At 38.1% G+C, this 21,583-nt stretch overlaps 2 protein-coding genes across 7 annotated transcripts in view; one reads left to right on the top strand and one right to left on the bottom strand.

Moving 5' to 3' along the window:
* Window positions 1-156: 156 nt before the first annotated feature.
* Window positions 157-6,893, bottom strand: tmed5 (transmembrane p24 trafficking protein 5). The gene is made up of 4 exons (XM_052096042.1): window positions 6,604-6,893; window positions 5,795-5,892; window positions 5,511-5,691; window positions 157-2,704 (listed from the first exon to the last, which is right to left on the bottom strand). Exons 1-4 carry the CDS (start codon window positions 6,769-6,771, stop codon window positions 2,486-2,488), a joined length of 666 nt encoding a protein of 221 aa, XP_051952002.1. The 5' UTR covers window positions 6,772-6,893; the 3' UTR covers window positions 157-2,485.
* A 2,058-nt stretch (window positions 6,894-8,951) lies between these two features.
* The window catches only part of LOC127621950 (SUN domain-containing ossification factor-like), a 75,125-nt gene continuing 62,493 nt past the window's right edge, over window positions 8,952-21,583 (top strand). For all 6 annotated transcript variants that reach the window (XM_052095781.1, XM_052095780.1, XM_052095779.1 and 3 more), the window contains exon 1: window positions 8,952-9,208. In XM_052095781.1, the coding sequence (XP_051951741.1) occupies window positions 9,156-9,208 (53 nt within the window). In that variant the 5' untranslated portion in view covers window positions 8,952-9,155. The remainder of the gene's footprint in view (window positions 9,209-21,583) is intronic.

The raw sequence follows: 21,583 nt of genomic DNA, 5'->3' as shown, positions 1-21,583 counted from the left end.
CAAAGTTCTGGAAAACATTAACTTTTATTGTATGGACGTATAGAGCTGAAATATTCTTCTAAACATCTTCATTTGTGTTCAGCAGAAGACAGAAAGTCATACACATCTGAGATGGCATAAATTGGATTCATAATTTTTTTTGGTGAACTATCCCTTTAATGTAAATTTTGCTCCAGATTACAAATCAAATTCATATGTTAAAAGATGGCATTCCATTTAGCCAGCAGTTAAAATCACATGATAAAAATCTGACTTGAACCAGCCCTTTAGGACTAAGAATCAAAAACAGTGCCAATACTAACACAAAATCAAATTGAAATCACAAATGTGGGTGACTTGATCAAAAGACAACTTCATATTTATTGTTTCAGGGTGTACAGCACCCCAAAGGCCTAATGGCTCTTAGAGGAAGACTGTTGTCATAGTAACAACACAGAAATAGCCTGACCGTCACCATACAGAGAAAAATGCAGCAAAAGATTGCTCCCTAATCTCAAACTGCATAGTTCATCCAAATGTTTCTGCAATAACAAGACAATAGGCACTGAAAACATTTCAATCAAATTCACAGCATGCCAGTGCATATTTATCAGAGGAATCCAGTCTCAGAATAAACTTTAACACCACACTGAAGCCAATGCATTTGTCTAGCAGGCTAACCCCCTGCCAGGCAACTGTAAGAAGACCCCACTGTCAGTTAAGGGTTGAGCTGCTGCTACTGTCAATACCAGGTCATGTATTCTGTTGCTAAAGCCTCCAGTGATTTAAAGAGCTTGGAGGACTTTTTCTTACTACACATTCTGCCTGGGCCAAACTCGGCTTTGCTTACCAGTAACTCTTGCATCTGTGAGAGAGTTTGGCACTGACCGGGGCTTCTAAGAATGGGCGTGTTAAGTTGGCATAGTACGTGTTCGTATTAAAGAAAAATAAATAAGAAAAAGGTCATAGCATTTTGGGTGTGTAGGGTGTGGCGTGCCTTATTTTTATCAGTAGCATTCAGGTAAATCAAACAAAAATTTGGCACAGGGTGTGGTTAACAATACAAAAATGCATTCAAAACTTCTCACAAAGGCTTCACATCTGTGTAATTTCAAAATATTTGGCTAAGTTCTTTACAAAAATACTAAACATGCTGCTTCTCAATGCCAAGATTTCAGTAACTCTATACAGTGAAGTGTCAATACGGGTTTTAAACTATAAAACATGGTGTTATACAAAAAAGGTAATACTTTACAGTAAGGTTCTATGTTTTAATGGGATAGTTCACCCAAAAATTTAAATCTTCTCATTATTTACTCACCCTCAGGTCATCTCAGATGTGTATGACTTTCTTCTGTTGAACACAAACAAAGATTTTTAGAAGAATATTTCAGCACTGTGTCTGTACAATGAAAGTGAATGTTGATCAAAACTTTGAAGCTCCAAAAAGCGCATAAAAGGCAGCATAAATGTAATCCATTCAACTCCAGAGGTTAAATCCATGTCATCAGAAACTATATGATAAGTGTGGGTGAGAAACAGATCAATGTCTTTTTTTATTTATTTTTTAACTATAAATCCTCCTCCCTTCCCAGTTGGTTTCGATATGCACGAAGAATGTGAATCACCAAAAAACAAAAAAGAAAGTGAAAGTGGAGATTTATAGAAACAAAATGACTCAAATAGTAATCTGTTTCTCAGCCACACTTATCACATAACTTCTGAAAACAAGGATTAAACCACTGGAGTCATATGGATTACTTTTATGCTGCCTTTGTGCATTTTGGACCTTCAAAGTTCTGGTCACCATTCACTTGCATTGTATGGACCTACAGAGCTGAAATATTATTGGTGTTTAGCAGAAGAAAGTTATTCATACACATCTGGGATGGCATGAGAGTGACCAAATGAGAGAATTAAAATTTTTGGGTGAACTATCCCTTTAATATTAGTTAATGCATTAAATATCAAAATAACAATGAACAACACTTTTTTTCAAAGCATTTAATAATTTTTGCTATTGTACATTTATATACTATTGTTCAATGTTAGTTCATAATGCATCACTGTTAACGTATACATCATTAAATGTTAAGAATGTATCTGTAGAAAAGAACATAAACCAATATTAATAAATGCTGTACAAGTTAACATATGCAACCTTATTGTAAAGCGTTAGCCAAAAACACAATTTTATTAGTTCTCTGATAGTCCAATCATATATATTTAAAATTAAAAGCATCCAGGAGGTCATGTTCCTGGTTAGATCTCTCTTACAAATAGCAGCTTAGAGATCAACTTCAATCTCTTATTTTATCGGCACCAGAAAGTCCCTGACTCGAGAAGAGTAGAAAACGATTGTGTTCATCATAAGGCAAGACAGATAAAAAAAACAAGTGGGAAGTAGGGCAGCTCAAGGCCACTTGGGAAGAACTGAAGGTGGAGCTGAATATTAAGAGAGTTTGAACGAAAAAGAGTGTTTTTTTTAGTCTTGCAGTGGGGGAGGCTACGTGTGTATTTTCCTCTTGTCGTCAAAGAGGCTGCGCAGCAAGTAGACCTGTACCCCGGATACGATCACCATGATGACAAGGTTTGTACATGACCACATGTTGACCCGTTCATAGTTGCTTTCTTGTAGGTTGCGGTCACGTGCCTCAAAGGCTTTCAGTACTGTCTGGATCTGGAGACTCTTGCCTAAACGAGCTTTCACACTGTTGATGGTGTCCTAAAAAAAGAAGACCTCAGAATGTAAAACATCCCACACAATCCTTGAAACCAAGGCAGTTCAGAGAAAAAGCTTTTTTGTTTTGTTCTCTTTTCAGCTGACATCATCAAGTTCCATATTTTTTAACCTCTCCCCTCCAACCAACAATACAGAGAAAACTTTCAAAATCCAGTCAGTTGCGTTCATTATCAATTATCCTGTTAGTATTATGCTGTTTCAATCAGAAATGTCACATCACTAAAGTAAAATGTGTTGCAAACCCCATTACATGTTGATTTTAAGGCTGATGTGCATAATCTTTCAATATTAAAATGTTCTTTCTCATATCCCAGTTTAAAGGGCTAGTTCACCCAAAAATAACAATACTCTCATCAATTACTCATCCTCATGCCATCAGAGATGTGTGTATGACTTTCTTTCTTCTGCAGAACCCAAACAAAGATTTTTAGAAAAATATCTCAGCTCTGTAGGTCCATACAATGCAGGTGAATGGTGACCAAAATTTAAAAGGTCCAAAATGCACATAAAGGCAGCATAAAAGTAATCCATATGACTCCAGTAGTTTAATCCAGGACTTCTGAATTGATCCAATCACTTTGGGTGAGAAACAGAAATGTAACTCCTTTTTCACTGTACAGCTTTTACACTTCCTAGAGCTTGACGCATGCGCAAAGCGCTAGGAAGTGTAATCAAGCTTGAAATCGTGATCATGCCTAGAGACTTCAATGGCAAGATGTACAGAGAAAAAGTACAAGATGTACAAAAGTAAAGTTACATTTTGGTCTGTTTCTTACCCAAAATCAGCTGGGTCACTTCAAAAGATATGTATTAAACCACTGGAGTCGTATGGATTACTTTAATGTTGGTCACCATTCACTTGCATTGTATGGACATACAGAGCTGAGATATTCTTCTAGAAATCTTTCTTTGTGTTTTGCAGAAGAAAGAATTCATAAAGAAGAGTAAACGACGAGAAAAGTTTTGGGTGAACTATTCCTTTAATATGCAGTCAACTATAAGTAAACCATTTGTAGGTTGATTTAATCAAAAAGTGTAACAATGTGGTGCTATCAAAACATTGCTGATATAGCAGCATTAGCTCGACCAATGGTATAACTTGTATGTTTGTAGCAGAACTCATTTTGTACAGCTACAAGACAGGGACGTTTTCTGGACTTTTTTTTTTTTTACAATTCTGTTTAGTAATGCTAGCGAAACAGAGTGTGTAATTCCAACTAAATTCAGCTTTAATATAGAATCAGTTTATAGAAGGACAATTTTGTGCTTGTTCATGTTGACAAGGTGTCCCCTCTCCATTACAGTGTGCCATTTCATAAGCAGACAGGGTCACATTGACACCACCTGTGCTGCATTGCATTTTGACATGCTGTGTGTGTTCATCTACATTAGTTTGGTTCAAACAAATGTCTTCACCATGAATGTCACATTCATTTCACCTGTAATCATGTATAAAACAGGTTTTTACCAAGTTTGAATTGACCCTTCGCTAAAAGTGTTTCTGATCAATCCTATTTTAGCACCTGTTGCCATGCGCCATTTCTCTGACAAGCGTTCAGAGACAGAAGTAATGCGTGTTTCAGCAGTTTAAAGCTGATTTTATAGAAATTATCCAAAAAATGTAAATGTAACTTTGTTGCTGGGTCACCTGTAATAGTGACACGAGGTACCTAGAGCGGATACATGCAGTTTTCTTTCACTTTAAAAAAAAAGAAAATCTTAAAATAATTGTCAAAAGCGCAATCTATGGATTAAACTGTGACAGTCCTCACTCCCAAATGATCATGTATCACAACAGCAAGGACATTTGCTCCAAGGTAAATTAAAGCCATTTAATCTCATTTAGGTCTTAGTAAAGGCGATAGTAAATAAAGAGTTTACAGCATCATAGTGAGTAAACAGTTCTTTTTACTTACACTAATGTTATGAGGTGTGTAATCGCAATCAAATAACGCTTTGCTCAGTGACTGTGATAATCATTTACCTCAATTCTGATTCACAGTCTCCACAGTTTACAATAAAATGACTATTAAGTTTAACACTTTCTTTGATAAAAAATGGCAGATAAATATGCTCTAAAATGTCACTCTTTATTCCAGCCCACGAAAGAATATTATCAATTACATTTTTGAGAATATTTAGCCATTCATCTCTACAGGAAGTTCTGCAAAGCTGGTCAGAGCAAGCAACAATAACAAAGGGGGGCGGAGCTCAGTGATGGGTCAATTGCATGCCAAGAATGTTTGCAATGAAAGTGATGAGATCATTGATTGAATAACATTCACAGGTCCTACTGCTGGTGATAACTGGATATGGAATGTTAAAAAAGGAATATTTTGTATTACTGATGATGATTTCATTAATTTACGTTTATTTAAATTGTTCATTAATAACTTTTCCAGGCCTGGAAATCAAAAGTTTCTATGCACATAGGAACCCAGATAGTTTTGCAATTAAATATTAAAAGGGATAGTTCACCGAAAAATTACTATTCTATCATCTTTTGCACACTCTTTTGTGGTTCCCACTCCTATCATTTTTTTTCCTTTCAGGCACCATTCACTGTCATTGCATCTTTTTGTCTATACCATGAAAATGGATGGTGAGTGATTAAAAAATTCTGCTTAACATCTTCTGTTGTGTTCCACGGATTGGACAAAAAGTCATTAGCGTTTGTAACAACATGAGGATGAGTAAAAAATGTACTTTAATTGTTGAGTGAACAGACGCTTATACTTTCCACACAGTGTCTTTGCTGAAGCTTTCACAAGCATGTGATGTTTCTTACCATGATGTCCTCTAGTTTCATGTCCAGAAGATCTGGTCCCTGCACATATGCCTTCCAGTCCTCTGATTTCTCTCCTTCATCCACATTGTCCAAAATCAGCTCAAAGAAGATCATTTTCTCAGAAACAGCACTGAACGTGTTATCGAAACAGAACATGTAGTCTCCATCCTCTGTTTCCACTCTGAAGGACACAGGCCACACATAAAAAGAAAGAAAAGGCACATTCAAAAGCTTGCATTAGAGTCTGTGTGTATGATTACAATGTGTCTGCATGCAGAACGTACGTGTGAACCCCATCTGACTTTCTGTGGTCAAAGGCCAGAATGTGACCGCTAGGTGAATGCATGTAGAAGTCCACATCAAGACCCGCACCATCTAGAACCTGTAGGAAAACAAGCACAAAGACACATGGATTACCATTAATGATGAGGCAACAGAAGGATTTGCTGATTCGGCCCTCATGCTCAAGTCACAACATGAAGGTTTCAGTTTACTTTGGGTGAGTTACAGAATCAATATGCAAGTCTGAAGAGTTGCAGCCCTTTCAGTACTTGTCGTATTCAAAACATTACCTTTAGCTCCATAGTGTCACAACTTCTGTATTGTGTCACAAGTCTCATTTTCACAATGGCATTTGACAGAGCAGGGCCAAAGCAAGGAATTATGGGCACCATGACTGTATATTGCTCTTGGCCACTTTCATATGAAAAATACAGTTTAAAATGTGTTGTGGGCCCCTAGAATTGTTACCACCATTCACCCCATTAGCTACTGCCCTGTGACAGAGTAACATCATTGCAGTTTGTTTTGCAACAAGCATATAAGCAGATGTTTCACACTACCAGTCAAATATTTGGACACACTTGTCAGATTTTGTTTTCCATAACCTTAAACTAGTATCTATAAAAATACACTTAGACACCTGAAATTAATTAGATTGACTTATGCATGTAAAATGAAAAGTCAATCCCCCAATCTCTGTATTTTACGCTATTTGCATGTTAACAGGTGGCCGACACTGCAGTTACGAGATCTTGACACTTAGTTGATGTCAATTCCAATGTAGTATATTTCAATAACAGAATGAAAGTACCTGATACTCGATCTCTAGTGAAGCGTCTTTCTTCATACTCTGGAAGAAGCACTCTTTGCGTCCGGCTGGTAGAATGAAAGTAAAGTCACTGTCCAGAGATTGAGAGAAAGCGCTGATCACTGACACAAACAAGGATAAAAACGCCACACACACTGTGAACACCTCCATGCTCCACCACCTCAAAAATATTATCAGCAACTGATGAAAGCTGCTCTTCTGTAAACTTCAGCAGCTGTTTGGGACAGCTCACCCAAGTTGGAATGCTGTAACTTGAGGACCCCACCTCATAAACTTAAGAGAGGTTATTAATCATATATACATTGTCAACATGTGCACTTTCTCTTTTGAAAAAAATATTTAATAATTTTTATCAAAAATGAATTGAACAGAGCTTTTTACGCGAGTGCATTAAATATTTATATACACGTAAATCATCCACTGGCGTGTTACGCGACGTCCTAAAATGTTGCATTGTGGGATATGTTGTTTTTAAGCAGCATGTTCCGCGCACTACTGTACCAGAGACTATATAGCACGAGAAAAAGCACTTGTATTAAAATGAATGGGATTCGTTGGAACGCCGAATATGGCGGATGTTGAAAATGAAGCCCCGCCTTACAGGTTAAAGAGCCAATCACATTTTAGATACAGACACCGTTTGTCAGTCAACTCGAAAACGCGCATGCGCTTTAGCTGAATCAGCCTGAAAAATAGCGTTTTTTTTATAGCATGATCTGAGCTAAAGAAGCACAATTTATAATATGATTGTAGTCATATTTAACTGCTGTTTGGAAATATATTCTTTGATTATAATCTTGACAAACCGTTTTATAGATTTCTGACTGTACCCTTTTAAAAAGTTAGGAGCTGTACTTTCACGATGCTTATATCTTCGATAATTTATCCCATCGACTAATTGATATTCAACACATTTATAACCTTTAAAGACTGACCTAAAAGATGGCTTCAACGGATGCTTCCGTTGAAGCCATCCTTCTGCATTATTTCAACTTCACTGTTTAAAAATCACGTTTAATAGCGGAATTTATGTTAAACAAGAACATTACCATTAGTACAGCAGAGAAAGATCCACCTGAGAACCGCGCCCAACAAAACCTGCAAAGTGTGCCTTGGAATGACTGCACGCTCCCAAGATGCACTGTGAATGAAGCAACAGAGGTGGTCTCCCTTCACCCATAAACTTTTTACAGAAAATATTTGTAAATATTGGAATATTTTGCAATAAATGTAAAAATATATTGTTTAAATACTTATAATCAACCACCTAAAATCTATAGTTTAGGCCTATATATTCCCATCCTTTTGTATTCAATTACATAATTCGCAATGCGTCATGGGATTGTAGTTTATGCCTTTGTACATTGTCTTTATGTCCAATTTTAAAATATTTTTTGCCTCAAAATAAAGTTTGTGATGTTGTGATTCACCTCGGAGCTGGTTGGTTTTGTTCATGGCTTACAACTCTTATATGAAGGATTTTATTAAAAGTCTGTGGAAGAAATGTATGGGGAAAATACTGCCAGAACCCAGATGGCTGAAAAAGTGGGCGGACACTGTTGCGCTTTATAGAAAATAGCTGCCCGACAGCGTTCCCAAGATGGTCAATGAGTGGATTGACTTGACTTTAAAATTACTTTGACTGTACTTTCCAGAATGCCACTGAAGATGACAGATGACTAGTTTTTGCATCAGACACGCCAAATCAGGTTTAGGTAATTAACTGATACATACCAAAGTGATCACATACCAACATGTTGAAAAAGAAAAATTATAATAAAATGTTATAATATATGCCACATATAACAAATCAATAATCATTGATTGTAAACAATCATACAAATTTGCTCTTGGTGTGTAAGACCAAAAGTGTTGCATTTAAAACGTTCTTTTGGGGACATAAGAGCCATGGCTGAGTGAGTGGTTTCTTTGAAATTATTTGCAAAAGGACATTTGTATTCAAACGAATTTATAAAGGAACTGTCAAACATGTAAATAGAGTGTTTATTTAGTCGATGAATTGTTTTTAGCCCGGCACATAAGGTGAGTCATAATTTCTCACGAGAATGACTCTCACAACAAAGAGAGTCAGCGTTAAGTTAAATGTAGTGGGATTGCTCAATTATTCTCCAATATGAATGATTTGGCATTGTTTTTAATGCCTCTTATCATTAAGCTGACGCGTCTGATGACAAATCTTCCAACTCATCTGGACCACGAGGAGTGGGCGGAGTTGAGTGTAATACTCGGTTCCTATTGGCTGATAGCAAGAAGCAGCAGGAGGAGTTACCGCTGGCAAGCCGACGCAACAGCAGCGGTGGCAGACGCAGACGCGAAACAAACAGTCAGTCAGTGCTTCTCAGCGGGGGTTTTGACAAAAACTACCCCAATTGTTTGTTATGTACCTCGAAACACCCCCCCGTTGCCTATATACAGTTGTTAACAATTAGGGTTATTAGTCAGTCTTGGCTTTTGTCGTCAGTATTTGAGGACAATTGATAAAAAGCGAGGATGTTGGTCCCCGCGGGAAGATAATGAAGAAGCTGCGCGTGTTGTTGCTGTGCGTCATTTTAACTCTCCTGTGCTGGTGAGTCAAAACAATAATTTTTATTCTTTAAAATAATGTTATAATATATCTAGAGGTGAAGCTGCACAATAAAAGTATTCATACTTTGACAGCGACTTCATTGCCATTCTATCTCTCATGATAGCTTTATGCTAGATGCTAACGACACTCTTCTTTTTTGTGGGATGTTTGCATGCGTTGTGTTACTAGACGTTTGAAAAATATAAAATAGAGTCAGATACCATTTATATAGGTTATAGATTGGTTTAGTCAGATAAAATGCACACTGGGATGTGCTGGCAGCCTGTTGAAAGAAGCAGTGGACCACCAGCTGCCAACAGTGTATGTACATTGGGGGGCATGTAGGGTACACAATGTACAGAAACCGCTATACATTTTATTGAGAAGGTAGACTTCCCATTTCTAGTTGCATGTAATTGTTAACAATTTCAGTGGTTCATATGTGCATTATTCAACTTGTAGTTGAACAGTTCTTTGATAAACAGCTGCCTGGTCAGTTACCTAGTGGCACTAGCTGATCAGTTATAATACTGTTTTGATGTGCATCTTTATTTTAAGGAATTTGGTCGGCAGCAACATGTTTAAACATTTTTGATCAGTTCTGTGCTGATGTCAAATTTCTCTATCGAGCTCAGATATTTTGAGAATGTTGAAACATGTGTATACCCATGACATATTCAATAGCTATGTGGCACAGCTTTTTATGTCCTCATTACATTTCTGCCAGGCTGATGTGGCATCCACAGTGGACAGGTGGTGGATTAGGGTTGGTCATATGTTGACTAATCATACAAAGTGACACACGAAAGCGTTTGCACCCTGTGCCAGCCAGCCAGCCCATTGGATTGATGATTTTAATAACAGGCTAGATTGTGAACTTGATACCATCTGATTATAGCACTTGTATTGTCTTTTTGCTCTGCTATCCATGGGCAGGCTGCAGTCTATAAATGTGAACTGGAAAAAGGCTCTCCTTTTCACTTCCAAGGTTACCCTGTAAGAGGGGAAAATATAATTTTTAAAATAGTCGAAATAATGTTGAATCTGTATGTCTAATGCGAGTATCAAAAAATGTTGTGAGTTGCTTAAGACTTGCATCGCATGCACACAAACTCACAGCTCATATAAACATATATTCCTGGTAATATGAAAACTAGAGACGTTAAAATGACGTTAATTCTCTTCCACACAAATTGCAAGTAAAACTACAGATTATCAGTTCATACATCAGTCATTACTTTTTGTATGTGATGACATGAATCAGCAATTGTTTTTTCCGCACATTTGCTTTATATGACACATTCGGTACAGTTTAGTTTGTAGGTTTAGGGTAGGGAGTGATTTAAAACTCAATTGATCTGTTTGGGAGGAAACAAACTCTCTTTTAGAGCAACACATAGCCCTTTTCCACCGAAATTGTGATGATTCTTGTGCTGAACCTGTGCTCCGCTGGTTCATGGCCAGGGCAACCTGAAGCCTATCATAAACCAGCCACAGTTTTCCAATTACCTGAGAGCCGAATGGTGACGTAACGTTTCGTTATCTACGTGGTACTATCACATGACTACCTCAAACATAAACAAACTTGGCACGTCACAGTGTGTTTGTATAGAGCTTTTACTCTTGTTTTTGAGGACATATTTAAGCATACGGATTAATGCAATCCATCATTATTACATTGCTCAACAAGATTGTCAGAGACAACATCTACGCTAAAGGCAGATAATGTAATGCCATTATACTGTATAAACTATGGCTTAACTTGCTAAGTTCTGTAAACTGTTCCAGTGGAATTATTGTTAACATTGGTGTAGTGTAGCAGCCATAGTATATTATATTATTGATTGAGAATCCCACCGTTTTACTTGACAGATAGCCGCAATCTTCCAAACTTATGGATTAGCTGGTCATAAATCCCCTTACAGAACAAAACAATGCATAAAATAAAATAAGCACAGTGTAAGGAAAGCTAACAAAGCTGGCAAACATAACAACTTACTGAGATCAGCTGCAAAGAACGCCAGTGATTCACTGTTTATCATGAGCGTTACTGGCTGAATTCAATGGTCGCTGTCCAGGTCCAAAACATTGTTGCTCCATCCACTGTTGCTTTTGCTTATGTCCTTCTGTCCTTCTTATGGGCCCTGTACTGCCTTAGGTGTTTTTCAATTTGTTTATGATTTGGTCAATTGTCCGATTGAAGGCGGCGTGCATCATTTCGTGCTGTATCTTCATTCTTGAGATATTTTTTTTCTCTCTAGTTTATCTCGGATCTTCGTAAATGCCACATCACAAGTAGAGCACTCGATTCGTCTTGTTACCTTAACACATTTGATGTCTGATAATTGTGTTTTTTGTTGGTTTTGTTATAAAGCGAAGAAGCACTCCTTGCTGCAGACGGTAGGTACTGTTGGTGTTTGGGAAAAGTTTACCATGGTGACGAAATATTATCCCCCCTCCATCCCCTGACGTAATCAGTTCCTGCGTAGAGACTAGCAAGCTTTTTGGGCTGGTGCAAAACCAGGTTTTCGGCTCCGGAACGGCCTTTTCTGCGGTGGAAATGCGCAGAACAGCCGGCCCAGGAACCTGCACCCGAATCATGTTGGTGGGCTAAGTGGGACACAAACATATCTCACCTTTCTCAAGAACATTAATGTTGGATTAGTAAGCAGAGATGGCTAAAAATTTGACCCTCTAAGCATATCCCACTCTAAACTGCCCATCACCCACTTTGGTCTCTAGGCTTTGGGTTGCCAGTGGTAATATTACCCTTAGGTAATTATGTTCATCTTCTCACTTGGCCTTGAAACCATATAAAGCATAATTGTGCTGTTCAGGGCTGTTTGTCTTGATGTAACTGGAAAAAGGGATAGTTCACACCGCCAGCCACAACACACTAGACAGCGAGATGTAGCTGTATAAAATCCCATTCATTTTCAATGAGAGCGCAGTGACTTCCAGTGACATGAACTGTCATGGCCGTTGGGGTCAGATCGCCATGGAGAGTGTTGAGAATAAAGTTAAGAAAGTTTCAACTTTATGCAATTGACAAGCGGCATTCGTGAGCGACTGCCAATGAGAGTGAAGACAGTGGATCTCACGTCATCTGTCTCCTGGCAGACTGGATTTGAGTGCAGGTGAGACGGAGGGTTTCAGAGTCGTGAGGGATTCATACCGTTCTTTATCATTTGTCTGTAACCGCATGCATGAATATAATAAAACAATGAGGCGTGAAAAAGACTTTCAGAAACAGTCAGTATTCCGAGTGAGATTAATTAATTCATGATAGATTGACCATCTTGTTAATGATTAAGTGCACTGATCAATGCTGCACGTTTAAAAAAAACACTGTACACGGCGGAATGTATTTGAATGAAATCTTAATTTTACCAGTAAAGTCACTGGTGGTGTAAACCGGGCTTTATTTTAGACAACAACACAGGTGTGAAATAAAGCACAATTTTCTTTCATTGTGTGGTTGCTCGTGATGGTGACGTACAAAATATTTTAAGACTATTTGTTCTGTTATTTCTGAATGTGAGCATTGAAGCTCCATTGTACAATTTGGTTAAAAACATACCCCCCACCCCCGGTCCCCTCGTGGGCATTTTTTCAACTATTTAACTTTCCAGGCACCGTAGCATGGGACATGGGGCCCATGTTCCCTACATGACCGAGAACACAGACTAGCAGTGTAGACAGAAAAACACAGTTCTTGCATGCTAATCTTTCACTGGGACTGTATATGTTTTTTGTCATATATTAATCACTGAACATGCAGACTGTTTTTTGACCTATGCACATAACATGTCATGGTAAAGAACACTGTGTTCTCCCTTCCCCTCTGTAAGGACGTCAGGTTTGTTATGACATAAACTTTGTCTTTTCTGCCCTTCACAGCATGTAAGTATGGTCTGACATTGACACACACAAAAAATGTGTTTTAGGGATTAACCAACATTTACACAGATTTACCCTGTAGCCTGTCTGAATGATTAAGGTAATGTAAAAAAATAAAATGTAGCTTTGCACAAAGAGGGATGTGTGTAGGTGTTTGCTGTTAATCTCTCTCTGCTCATCGCAGATGGTATGATGATATCACTGTAAAAGTGCTATCAATCCCCTGCCTAATATTCTTTTTGAAGTTTATGTGAGCCATTTTTACCTTCCAACTCTTTCCCATTGTTGCAGCTGGAGCATTGTGGCACATATAACAGTGTGAGACTGATAATGGTTTAGAGGGATAATGCTTATTTAGCCTGAGCTTTGAGTAGTAAGCTATGACATCATATAATAGCGTCTTCGATACATCACGTGGTCTCCGGCTTGATACATCACTGTTTACACCTAGTCAGTTAAATGCGTCTCCTGTGAACTTTTGTTTGGATTTCAAGGGGAGGGTCTCTGATTTCATGATGACATGAATCACTATGTCATTGTGTTACTGCATGAAAAAATAAATAAATTGCTAACAATGAAGTGTTTCTCACAGATGCAGTTGAAATTTAATCTTGGCACAATCTCAAAATTTCAAGCAGAATTATCGGTTGTTTTAGTGGAGCACCTGAGATTCAGATGTTTGTGTCTGTCATCTGTCTTACTGCATGTTGAAATCAGACACACCGAAGAAGATCTGTGAACTTCTTATGCTTGTGAATGTATTTGCTTTTTCAAATTTTCCAAACGGACATTTATTTCCCTTTAAAGTCGCTCGTAACCGGTAAAGTTTAAACTCTTGTTTAAGCACAGTGGTTGATTTGAATGGTGAGGGGTGGTGCTTCACTGCTGTTCAAATGTGTCAAATGTGTTATTGTGATCGGGTCACCGGAAAGAAATACATCTAAATACCAGGTGTAGATGGGGTCTAAAAGAACTGATTCAAAAGAGTAATTTGCTCATGAATCAAACTTCACCATTTGTGCTATTTTTGTGTCTAGCCTGTGAGGACAACTCAATAGAAAGATGTTTTTTTGTTGCCATTATTTTATAATACACAATTAATCTCATTGTATTCAGTCAACTCGGGTAAAATTACTTAACAAAATAACTTGTTTTGCTGTGGATTTAGTATCGGTGCAGGAAACACTGATACGTGGCATCAAACATTTTCTTATAGATATTCCCTTCATAGATCAAGCCTATTTTGAAATATGGATGTTTTTAAAGGAAATTGACTGGCCTGTTCCTCACGAAATCATTTTCTATTACTGTATGTGCCCTTAAGTCGGCTCTAGTTCTCTATTCACCTTGCTTAGGAACCGCAGCACTGCATGCTTTGAAAATGTTTAATTGATATGTTAAAAAATTATGTTAAAAAGCCAGTTGTGCTGACCTCTTCTGTAAGTAAATCCCATGAGGACTGTTACTGTGGTCATGTCTTTGGCCCCTAGTTGTCAAGCTTAACTGTTTTTAGCATGTGGATAGTTTGGAAATATCCTAGTGCTGACATAGGGGAGGAAGGATGACTCTGGAAATGCCTCGAGCTGATAGGATGGGGGTTGGCTATTTTGTGGTATTCAAGGCCAGCGATCCTGTCCTGACTTTTCAGAAAACAGAAAGTTGCCTAGGATTTAGGTTCAGCTAGATCGCCTTATCTTAATTCAGAAATGCATGCTCATTTGTTTATTTCAATGAAATTCTTTGCTACATTGTCATCTTCGTCTAGTTTGTTTTCTGATTCCTAAAGAATTTCAAGAGAAAAGTGCAATGTCACAGACCTTTAAGGCTGTTGCTGAGAAATCCGTGGAATTCATAGGAATTTCCCCTGCACATTAGCTGGGAATGAAGGTTCCTGCTGTGACTCAGCGCAAAGTTTTTGTGCTTAATGGTGAAGGAACTAATTAATTGTGACAAATTAAGCATACATATTGATTTAGTGATTGCGCTGTTTTACTTATGTTTCAGCATGAAATTTAGGAAATTGCCACAAATAGGCCCATGTTGGTAAAAAACTCACCTGTTTTTGATTTAGACTCTTTTGGTTTTGGTAAGCGATTTCAGTAATTCTGCTTTCACAGATTAGCCATGCCCCTCTTTCCAAAACTCCAAAGATTCCAAACTGAGCTTTATTGAGAGCAGAAAGGGTTGTTAAAAACAAGAGCAGCAAAAATAGCACCCTCAACTGACAACTGTTATGAGCAACATGGCATAAAAAATACATTATGCCTCAATAATAAGCTGCAACTACAATAATATGAGAATGCACAAAATTATTGTGTGGGAAAATGTGTTTATGATTAATTAAATAGCACTTTTTCAGAGACACATTTTGATTGCACTCAGACTCTTTCTGTTTTTTCAGAGCTGAAAAGTTCCATTATTGTTGCTTCTCTCTCTCTGTCTTTATCTCTTTTTTTCCCTCTATAAGCAGCTCCATTAAATTAGATCATGTCAACTTTAGTGGACAATCTGAACTCAGTAGAATGACTGGACAGAACTAGACAAAATCTGTCCCCAAATCTGAATCTCTGGAGCTATGTCAATTTTAATACTTATGTTTTCCTTCTCATCTGTTTGTCCTTATTGCAAAGCCTGCTTTTTATTTAGGCTTTTTTGGCTTTTTGTTTTTTTTTGTCCACTCGAAATTTTTTGGCATACATGTAATGTACAGAATGTTTGCTGAATGATCAGTACAACATGACTTGGCTTTTATCTGTCATAGGCTTGTTTTTGATCTTGTCAAATAATACCAGGATCGGTATCGGCTTCACAACTGAAGCTTTTATACGGATCTGGTATCGGTCAGACGAGCCTGATCCAACTCCAATACTGTGTGTTAGTCATGTTCGTTACTGTCAAGCTCCAAAAATGACATAAAAGAACCATAAAACACAATTAAAGCGGTACATATAACTCGTGCATTTTATTCAAAGCCACTTGAAGACATGCGATAGCTCTGTGAATCACAAAAGGCTGTGTTTAGCTTCAGTGTTGGCGCATTATTGAATGGTGCTGCTCTGTTTACACCAACTCACAGACAGGCTTGTGATGCACTTGCAGCTATTTTTAGCCTTCACAGTTGTGTGCAATATTTGAGCGCTACTCAAGAACAGGCACCATCCTTTGGATGAGATGTTAAACTGTGGTCCTGACTCTCTGTGGTCATTTAAAATCCCAAATTCCCCCCATTGGCCCTTCTCAATCATGTGGTGAGCGTACTGGCGCACTATGGATGCCATCGCATCATCCAGGTGGATTCTGCACACTGGTGGTGGTTGAAGAGTGGCTCCCCAGCCTGATAGAACAAGGGAGGAATGTGGCAGGGGCGGGGCCGGGTCGTGATTATACACACCCAGTCCCTTATCAGGCTAATTAAGCCTCCGAGAGGGATAAAGGCTGATGGCAGATGGTGGTGCGACGAGAGCGAGATCATTTACGGACATGTCTGTCATGTGTGTGTTTGTTGTCTTAAGTTTATAATTAAAATATTGTTTATATAATCAAGCCGGTTCTCGCCCTCCTTTCCATTGACTGCTTTATAGTTGGTTACAACATTGTTGTTTTTAAATGTGCTTAATAAATAAACTTGAATTAAAAATATGGACAATTCCATCACATTATGTAATTTTATGTTATGAAACACGGGGCTCAACAAAATTTCCTGCACACACTCTGCTCAGTTTATAATCAAAAGCTGCTCGTTTCTCTTTTGCATGGGTAAATAAACACTCAACAGCATAAAGAGCTTGAGGAAAAACATGCATCAGTCCAAACGCAACAGCCAGCATTAACTGAAGATGTGAAACGTGTCAAATTTTTCTGCCATCTTCTATTGACCAACATCCAGTTCAGACTTAAGAAACATCTATATTTAAAGGGCTCAAGTGCTGGAAATTGCAGATTTATGGGCTTTTTGTTAACATGTCAGTTCGCACTGGATTAATATTACTAGGGGATATTTTTACAGGCGGTTTTATAGTAGGTAAAACATGCTGTAATTTTTACCTACGCGGGAACACCCAGTCCGTAAAATGTCCGGGAAAATGTCTGACGTGATTCGCACAGAATTAAAATGACTGAGAACTGAGAAGCTCTGTTATTTATTACATTACCCCACATATAAAACTAATCCCGTCCGAGTTATTACTACTACTACTACTACTAATAAATCAATAGCAATTGTATAATATTTAAGTAATGTCTCACACTTGTGATGCTCTGTTCTGCTGCACTTTATTTTTTAATAAGTTATTTTGATTGTGCTGTGAGGTTCTGAATAACACCACCTCATTTGATAAAAACAACACAGGATTGTTGAAAATTAATTTTCATTTGAATTTTTTTTTATGAAATTAACTTATTTAGACACAATTTTGATGATAACATTAAAATAAACTTGATATGAATTTCAGAAAAAAAAAAAACGAAAAAAAAAAAAAACAGGTATCCATATCGGCGAGTACTGAAAAGGAAGTATCAAGGTACTCCTTAAAAAAGATGGTATGAGGACATCCCGATTTAGCAGTAAATCTATGAGCCAGATTTTTTTAGTGAATCAAAAAAACATTTGAATCAGTTAGGTCTGACTGAATTAATTGACTCACTTCAAATAAATCAAGATCTGTTTCTGTTAGGGATGCACCGAAATGAAAATTCTGGGCCGAAACCGAAAATCCAGGATGCACTTGGCCGAAAACCGAAACTGAAATTTTTTTCCTATTTAAAAAAAAAAAAAAGTGTATAATTGTATTAATTTTATACTTTTTCATTAATTTCATGAATTTAATGAATCTGAATTGAAAAACTACAAACCAATAAAATAAATCACACTTTTATTGAAAGTAACACCAAAATTGGACAAAAAATATATTAAAACTATATTAAATATTCTTCTTTCAGTTCTGTAAAAATCTAATTTTACAGATTTTATTAACAATTATCCAAATAATGTAAAGTTTTAGAAAACTATTATATGAAAAACAACAGTCAAGTAATGAACTTAGCTAACATCTTTCAAAAAGTTTAAATATGCAACAGTAATTTTAATTAAATAAAAAGGCAGAACACAGAATGGCAGAGGGCCTCTATTCCACTGATCTATATATAACTATAATATTTAATTATATATATATATCAGTGCTCTATTCTGTTTATGTAAACGTATGTACACTTTAAGTGAAAATGATTGTGCAAAACAGCAGTAATTGAACTAAATCCAACCTCAACTGTAAACGACAGATGTATCCTCGAGTGAAGAACAAGTGGAATGTAATTGCTATACACATCATATTGGACCGCTTTCTATTTAAGTACAAGTGACAGGTTTCTCTTCAAGAACAAAAGTTGCTAAACGTTCTGACCGTCTCTCCTGTCAGAAAGCTCATCAAGAACATGAGATGCTGCACTGAACAGTCTCTCACTCTCTGTGCTGGTGCTTGGGCAGATAAATACCTGTGCGCAATCCGCGCAAGCAAAGGAAAGCGGTCTTTGTTTATGCGACCGTAGTCAAGGGGACTGTCGCTTCTAGCGTAGTTCCGCTAGATACGCCTCAAGTTGTGGTGTAGCTGCGCTAGTTGTGACACTTTCCTGTAGAATCTCTTGCTGTACTCTGTATATATATATATATATATCTTGAAAGTTCTGCTGAACAAACACTGCAGATCGCAAATTTGATGTCCTTATCAGAAACTTTGAAGAATTTCCACACCGCTGACATGATCGGCCTTTGTTTGGTAGCGCTGTGATAAGGGCTAGATCGATCCAGAGTGAAATCTGAGCACTGAGGGGCGGGGCGAGGAGGTATTTTCGGCCTTTTTTCTCTTTCGGCCAAAAACCGAAAGTGGCATTTTCGGCCGAAAATTTTCGGCGGCCGAAATATCGGGGCGTCCCTAGTTTCTGTGTTATGACCATTTAAAGCTCATGAGAGTTACTTACTGGTCGTTCATGTGACGTAGTTTAAAATGCAAATGTAGTTTTGTTGTAATAAGTGAATAATCTGAAAAATAATTCTAAATGGACTATCTGGCAATTAAATATTTCATACATCATAAAACAATACAATTTTTAAAAAGAGTTCATTTTTAAACATGCTTACTCTATTGTTTTTTTTCTTCTCCCCAATATGGAATGCCCAATTCCCAATGCGCTCTTAAGTCCTCATGGTGGCATAGTGACTCACCTCTATCCGGGTGGCAGGAGGATGAATCTCAGTTGCCTCAGCATCTGAGACCATCAATCCGCACATCTTATCACGTGGCTTGTTGAGCACATTACTGCAGAGACGTAGTGCAACGTAGTCACTGGCATCCATGCACATATCGCCACGAGCCCCACCAAAAGTGAACCACATTAGAGACAACTAGGAGGTTACCCCATGTGGCTCTACCCTCCTTAGCAACCGGGCCAATTTGGTTGCTTAGGACACCTGGCTGGAGTCACTCAGCATGGCCTGGATTAAAACTCCTGACTCCAGGGGTGGTAGTCAGCATCTTTACTCGCTGAGCTACCCAGGCCCCCTGCAGTATTGTTTAAGTGTCTCATGTCTGTAAAATCCACTTGTAAAATCTACCAGCAACTTTGGCTGGTGGGCTAAAAGTACATTTCAGACCCTGTGATTACTATAGTTAATTAATGTAATGTGTAACAAGGACAAAAAAAGTGTTTCTGAATATTTTTCCTCAAAAACAATCTCCCATTCACTCCAATGGGAAGTTCTGCAGAGCTTGTCAATGCGAGCACCCACAACCAAAGTGGGAGCTTAGCGAAAGGTCAATACTGTAAAAAGACTGGTGTGTTACATCTTTAATTTTAGTATTGACTTGGTACCAAAAATACTGCTGATTTTAACATCCCCACACCACATATACTTAGCTAAGCAAATGTCTTGCATGGATGTCGAAATCAAGCATGCAATTTGCTGAAAATTTAAGTTGGGGAAAAGTGAAAGAGAGCGGTTAGCATTGTGCATCCATTAAAAAATGCATGCACAACAGCAGTGCAGTCTCTGCTAAGTGTTCTAAATGTTTAATGCCTGTATGTTGCTTTGCAGTGCTGTTGACTGTTGTGTAAAATGTGTGTCACACTTTCAACAGCCTCTTACATTCACTGCCATTAGCTCATACACTCTTCCTCTGACTTGTTAACTTCCTAAAGACCAACTGCATTCCCAATTCCAATGGGCATTAAAGCCTCTGATCATGCTTTCAACTCTCTGCTTTGCTTGGCAAACAGTTTTCCGCTTGTTTCCAAATCTGGCAGCTAAATACATCATGTTCTTTGTGAATAATTGCAAGTAATTTAAAAAAAATGCTACCTTAGAGAGCCATCACATTCACTCACTCTGTCAATAAAACGATTCATTTAGCAAGTTCTTTGGGCGCTAACTAAGCCTGTGTCGTTGTTGTGTTTGCTCTGTTATCTTATAACCATCCAGTCCACACCCAGCAGGCTGCCTAGAATGAGTTCAACTTGATTCTGTCTATACCTGGTAACTTTAAAACCAGGATGTTCTTGATTAATTTTCACATTCAAATATGCGCACATCTCAAAATGACACTATAACGTGAATATTGAATTGTATACTTTTTATTTTCTCCCCTTTTTTCTCCCATTTTGGAATGCCCAAATCCAACCCGCACAACTTATCTCCTGGCTTGTTGAGCACGTTGCCACGGAGACATAGCGCGCGTGGAGGCTTCACGCCACCCACCGCGGCATCCACACTCACCACGTGCCCCACCGAGAACAAACCACATTATAGCTATCACGAGGAGGTTACCCCATATGACTCTACCCCTCCCTAGCAACTGAGCCAATTTGGTTGCTTAGGACACCTGGCTGGAGTCACTCAGCACACCCTGGGTTTCGAAATGGCGAACTCCAGGGGTGGTAGGTAGCGTATTTACCACTGAGCTACCCAGGCCCCCACAAACAACTTCTTTTTATAATGGCACACAACGGCTTTAAAACTCACATTTGAGGTATGGCTGTGTATTTTTTGTTATAGAACAAAACATCCACGTTTCGTCAAGTAATGTTTACCACAGACCTTGTTTTACTCATTAGTTGAAAACCCTCATTATAAAAACCCACATGAAAATCCAGAGGGAAACCATGGTGAATTAGCCTTCCGGGTTGTTGGACTACATCCTGAACTGCTCTATTCCTTCATGTACCCCCTATAGACTGATCACATAATCTAATTTTTATGGTCTATGTCTATAGTAAGACTTGTATGTCAACGCGATGAGCTGTGTTGTTGAGTTTCCTCTAGCAGTGCTGTAAAACAGTTCCTGTGGGCTGATTAGGAATGTGCCAGCACACATGGAGACTAAATATTTGACAAAAAGACAATGAGTAGATGATACTGGCAATCGCCCTATAGTTTTATGTTAAAAAGATAAATGCGGTAGACTGCCGGCATGATGGCTCTCTTTC

This window comes from Xyrauchen texanus, chromosome 28 (genome assembly GCF_025860055.1).
Source record: "Xyrauchen texanus isolate HMW12.3.18 chromosome 28, RBS_HiC_50CHRs, whole genome shotgun sequence".
Lineage (NCBI taxonomy): Eukaryota > Metazoa > Chordata > Actinopteri > Cypriniformes > Catostomidae > Xyrauchen > Xyrauchen texanus.
The sequence above is the reverse complement of the archived record's forward strand: the minus strand, read 5'-3'. Positions and strand labels throughout refer to the sequence as shown.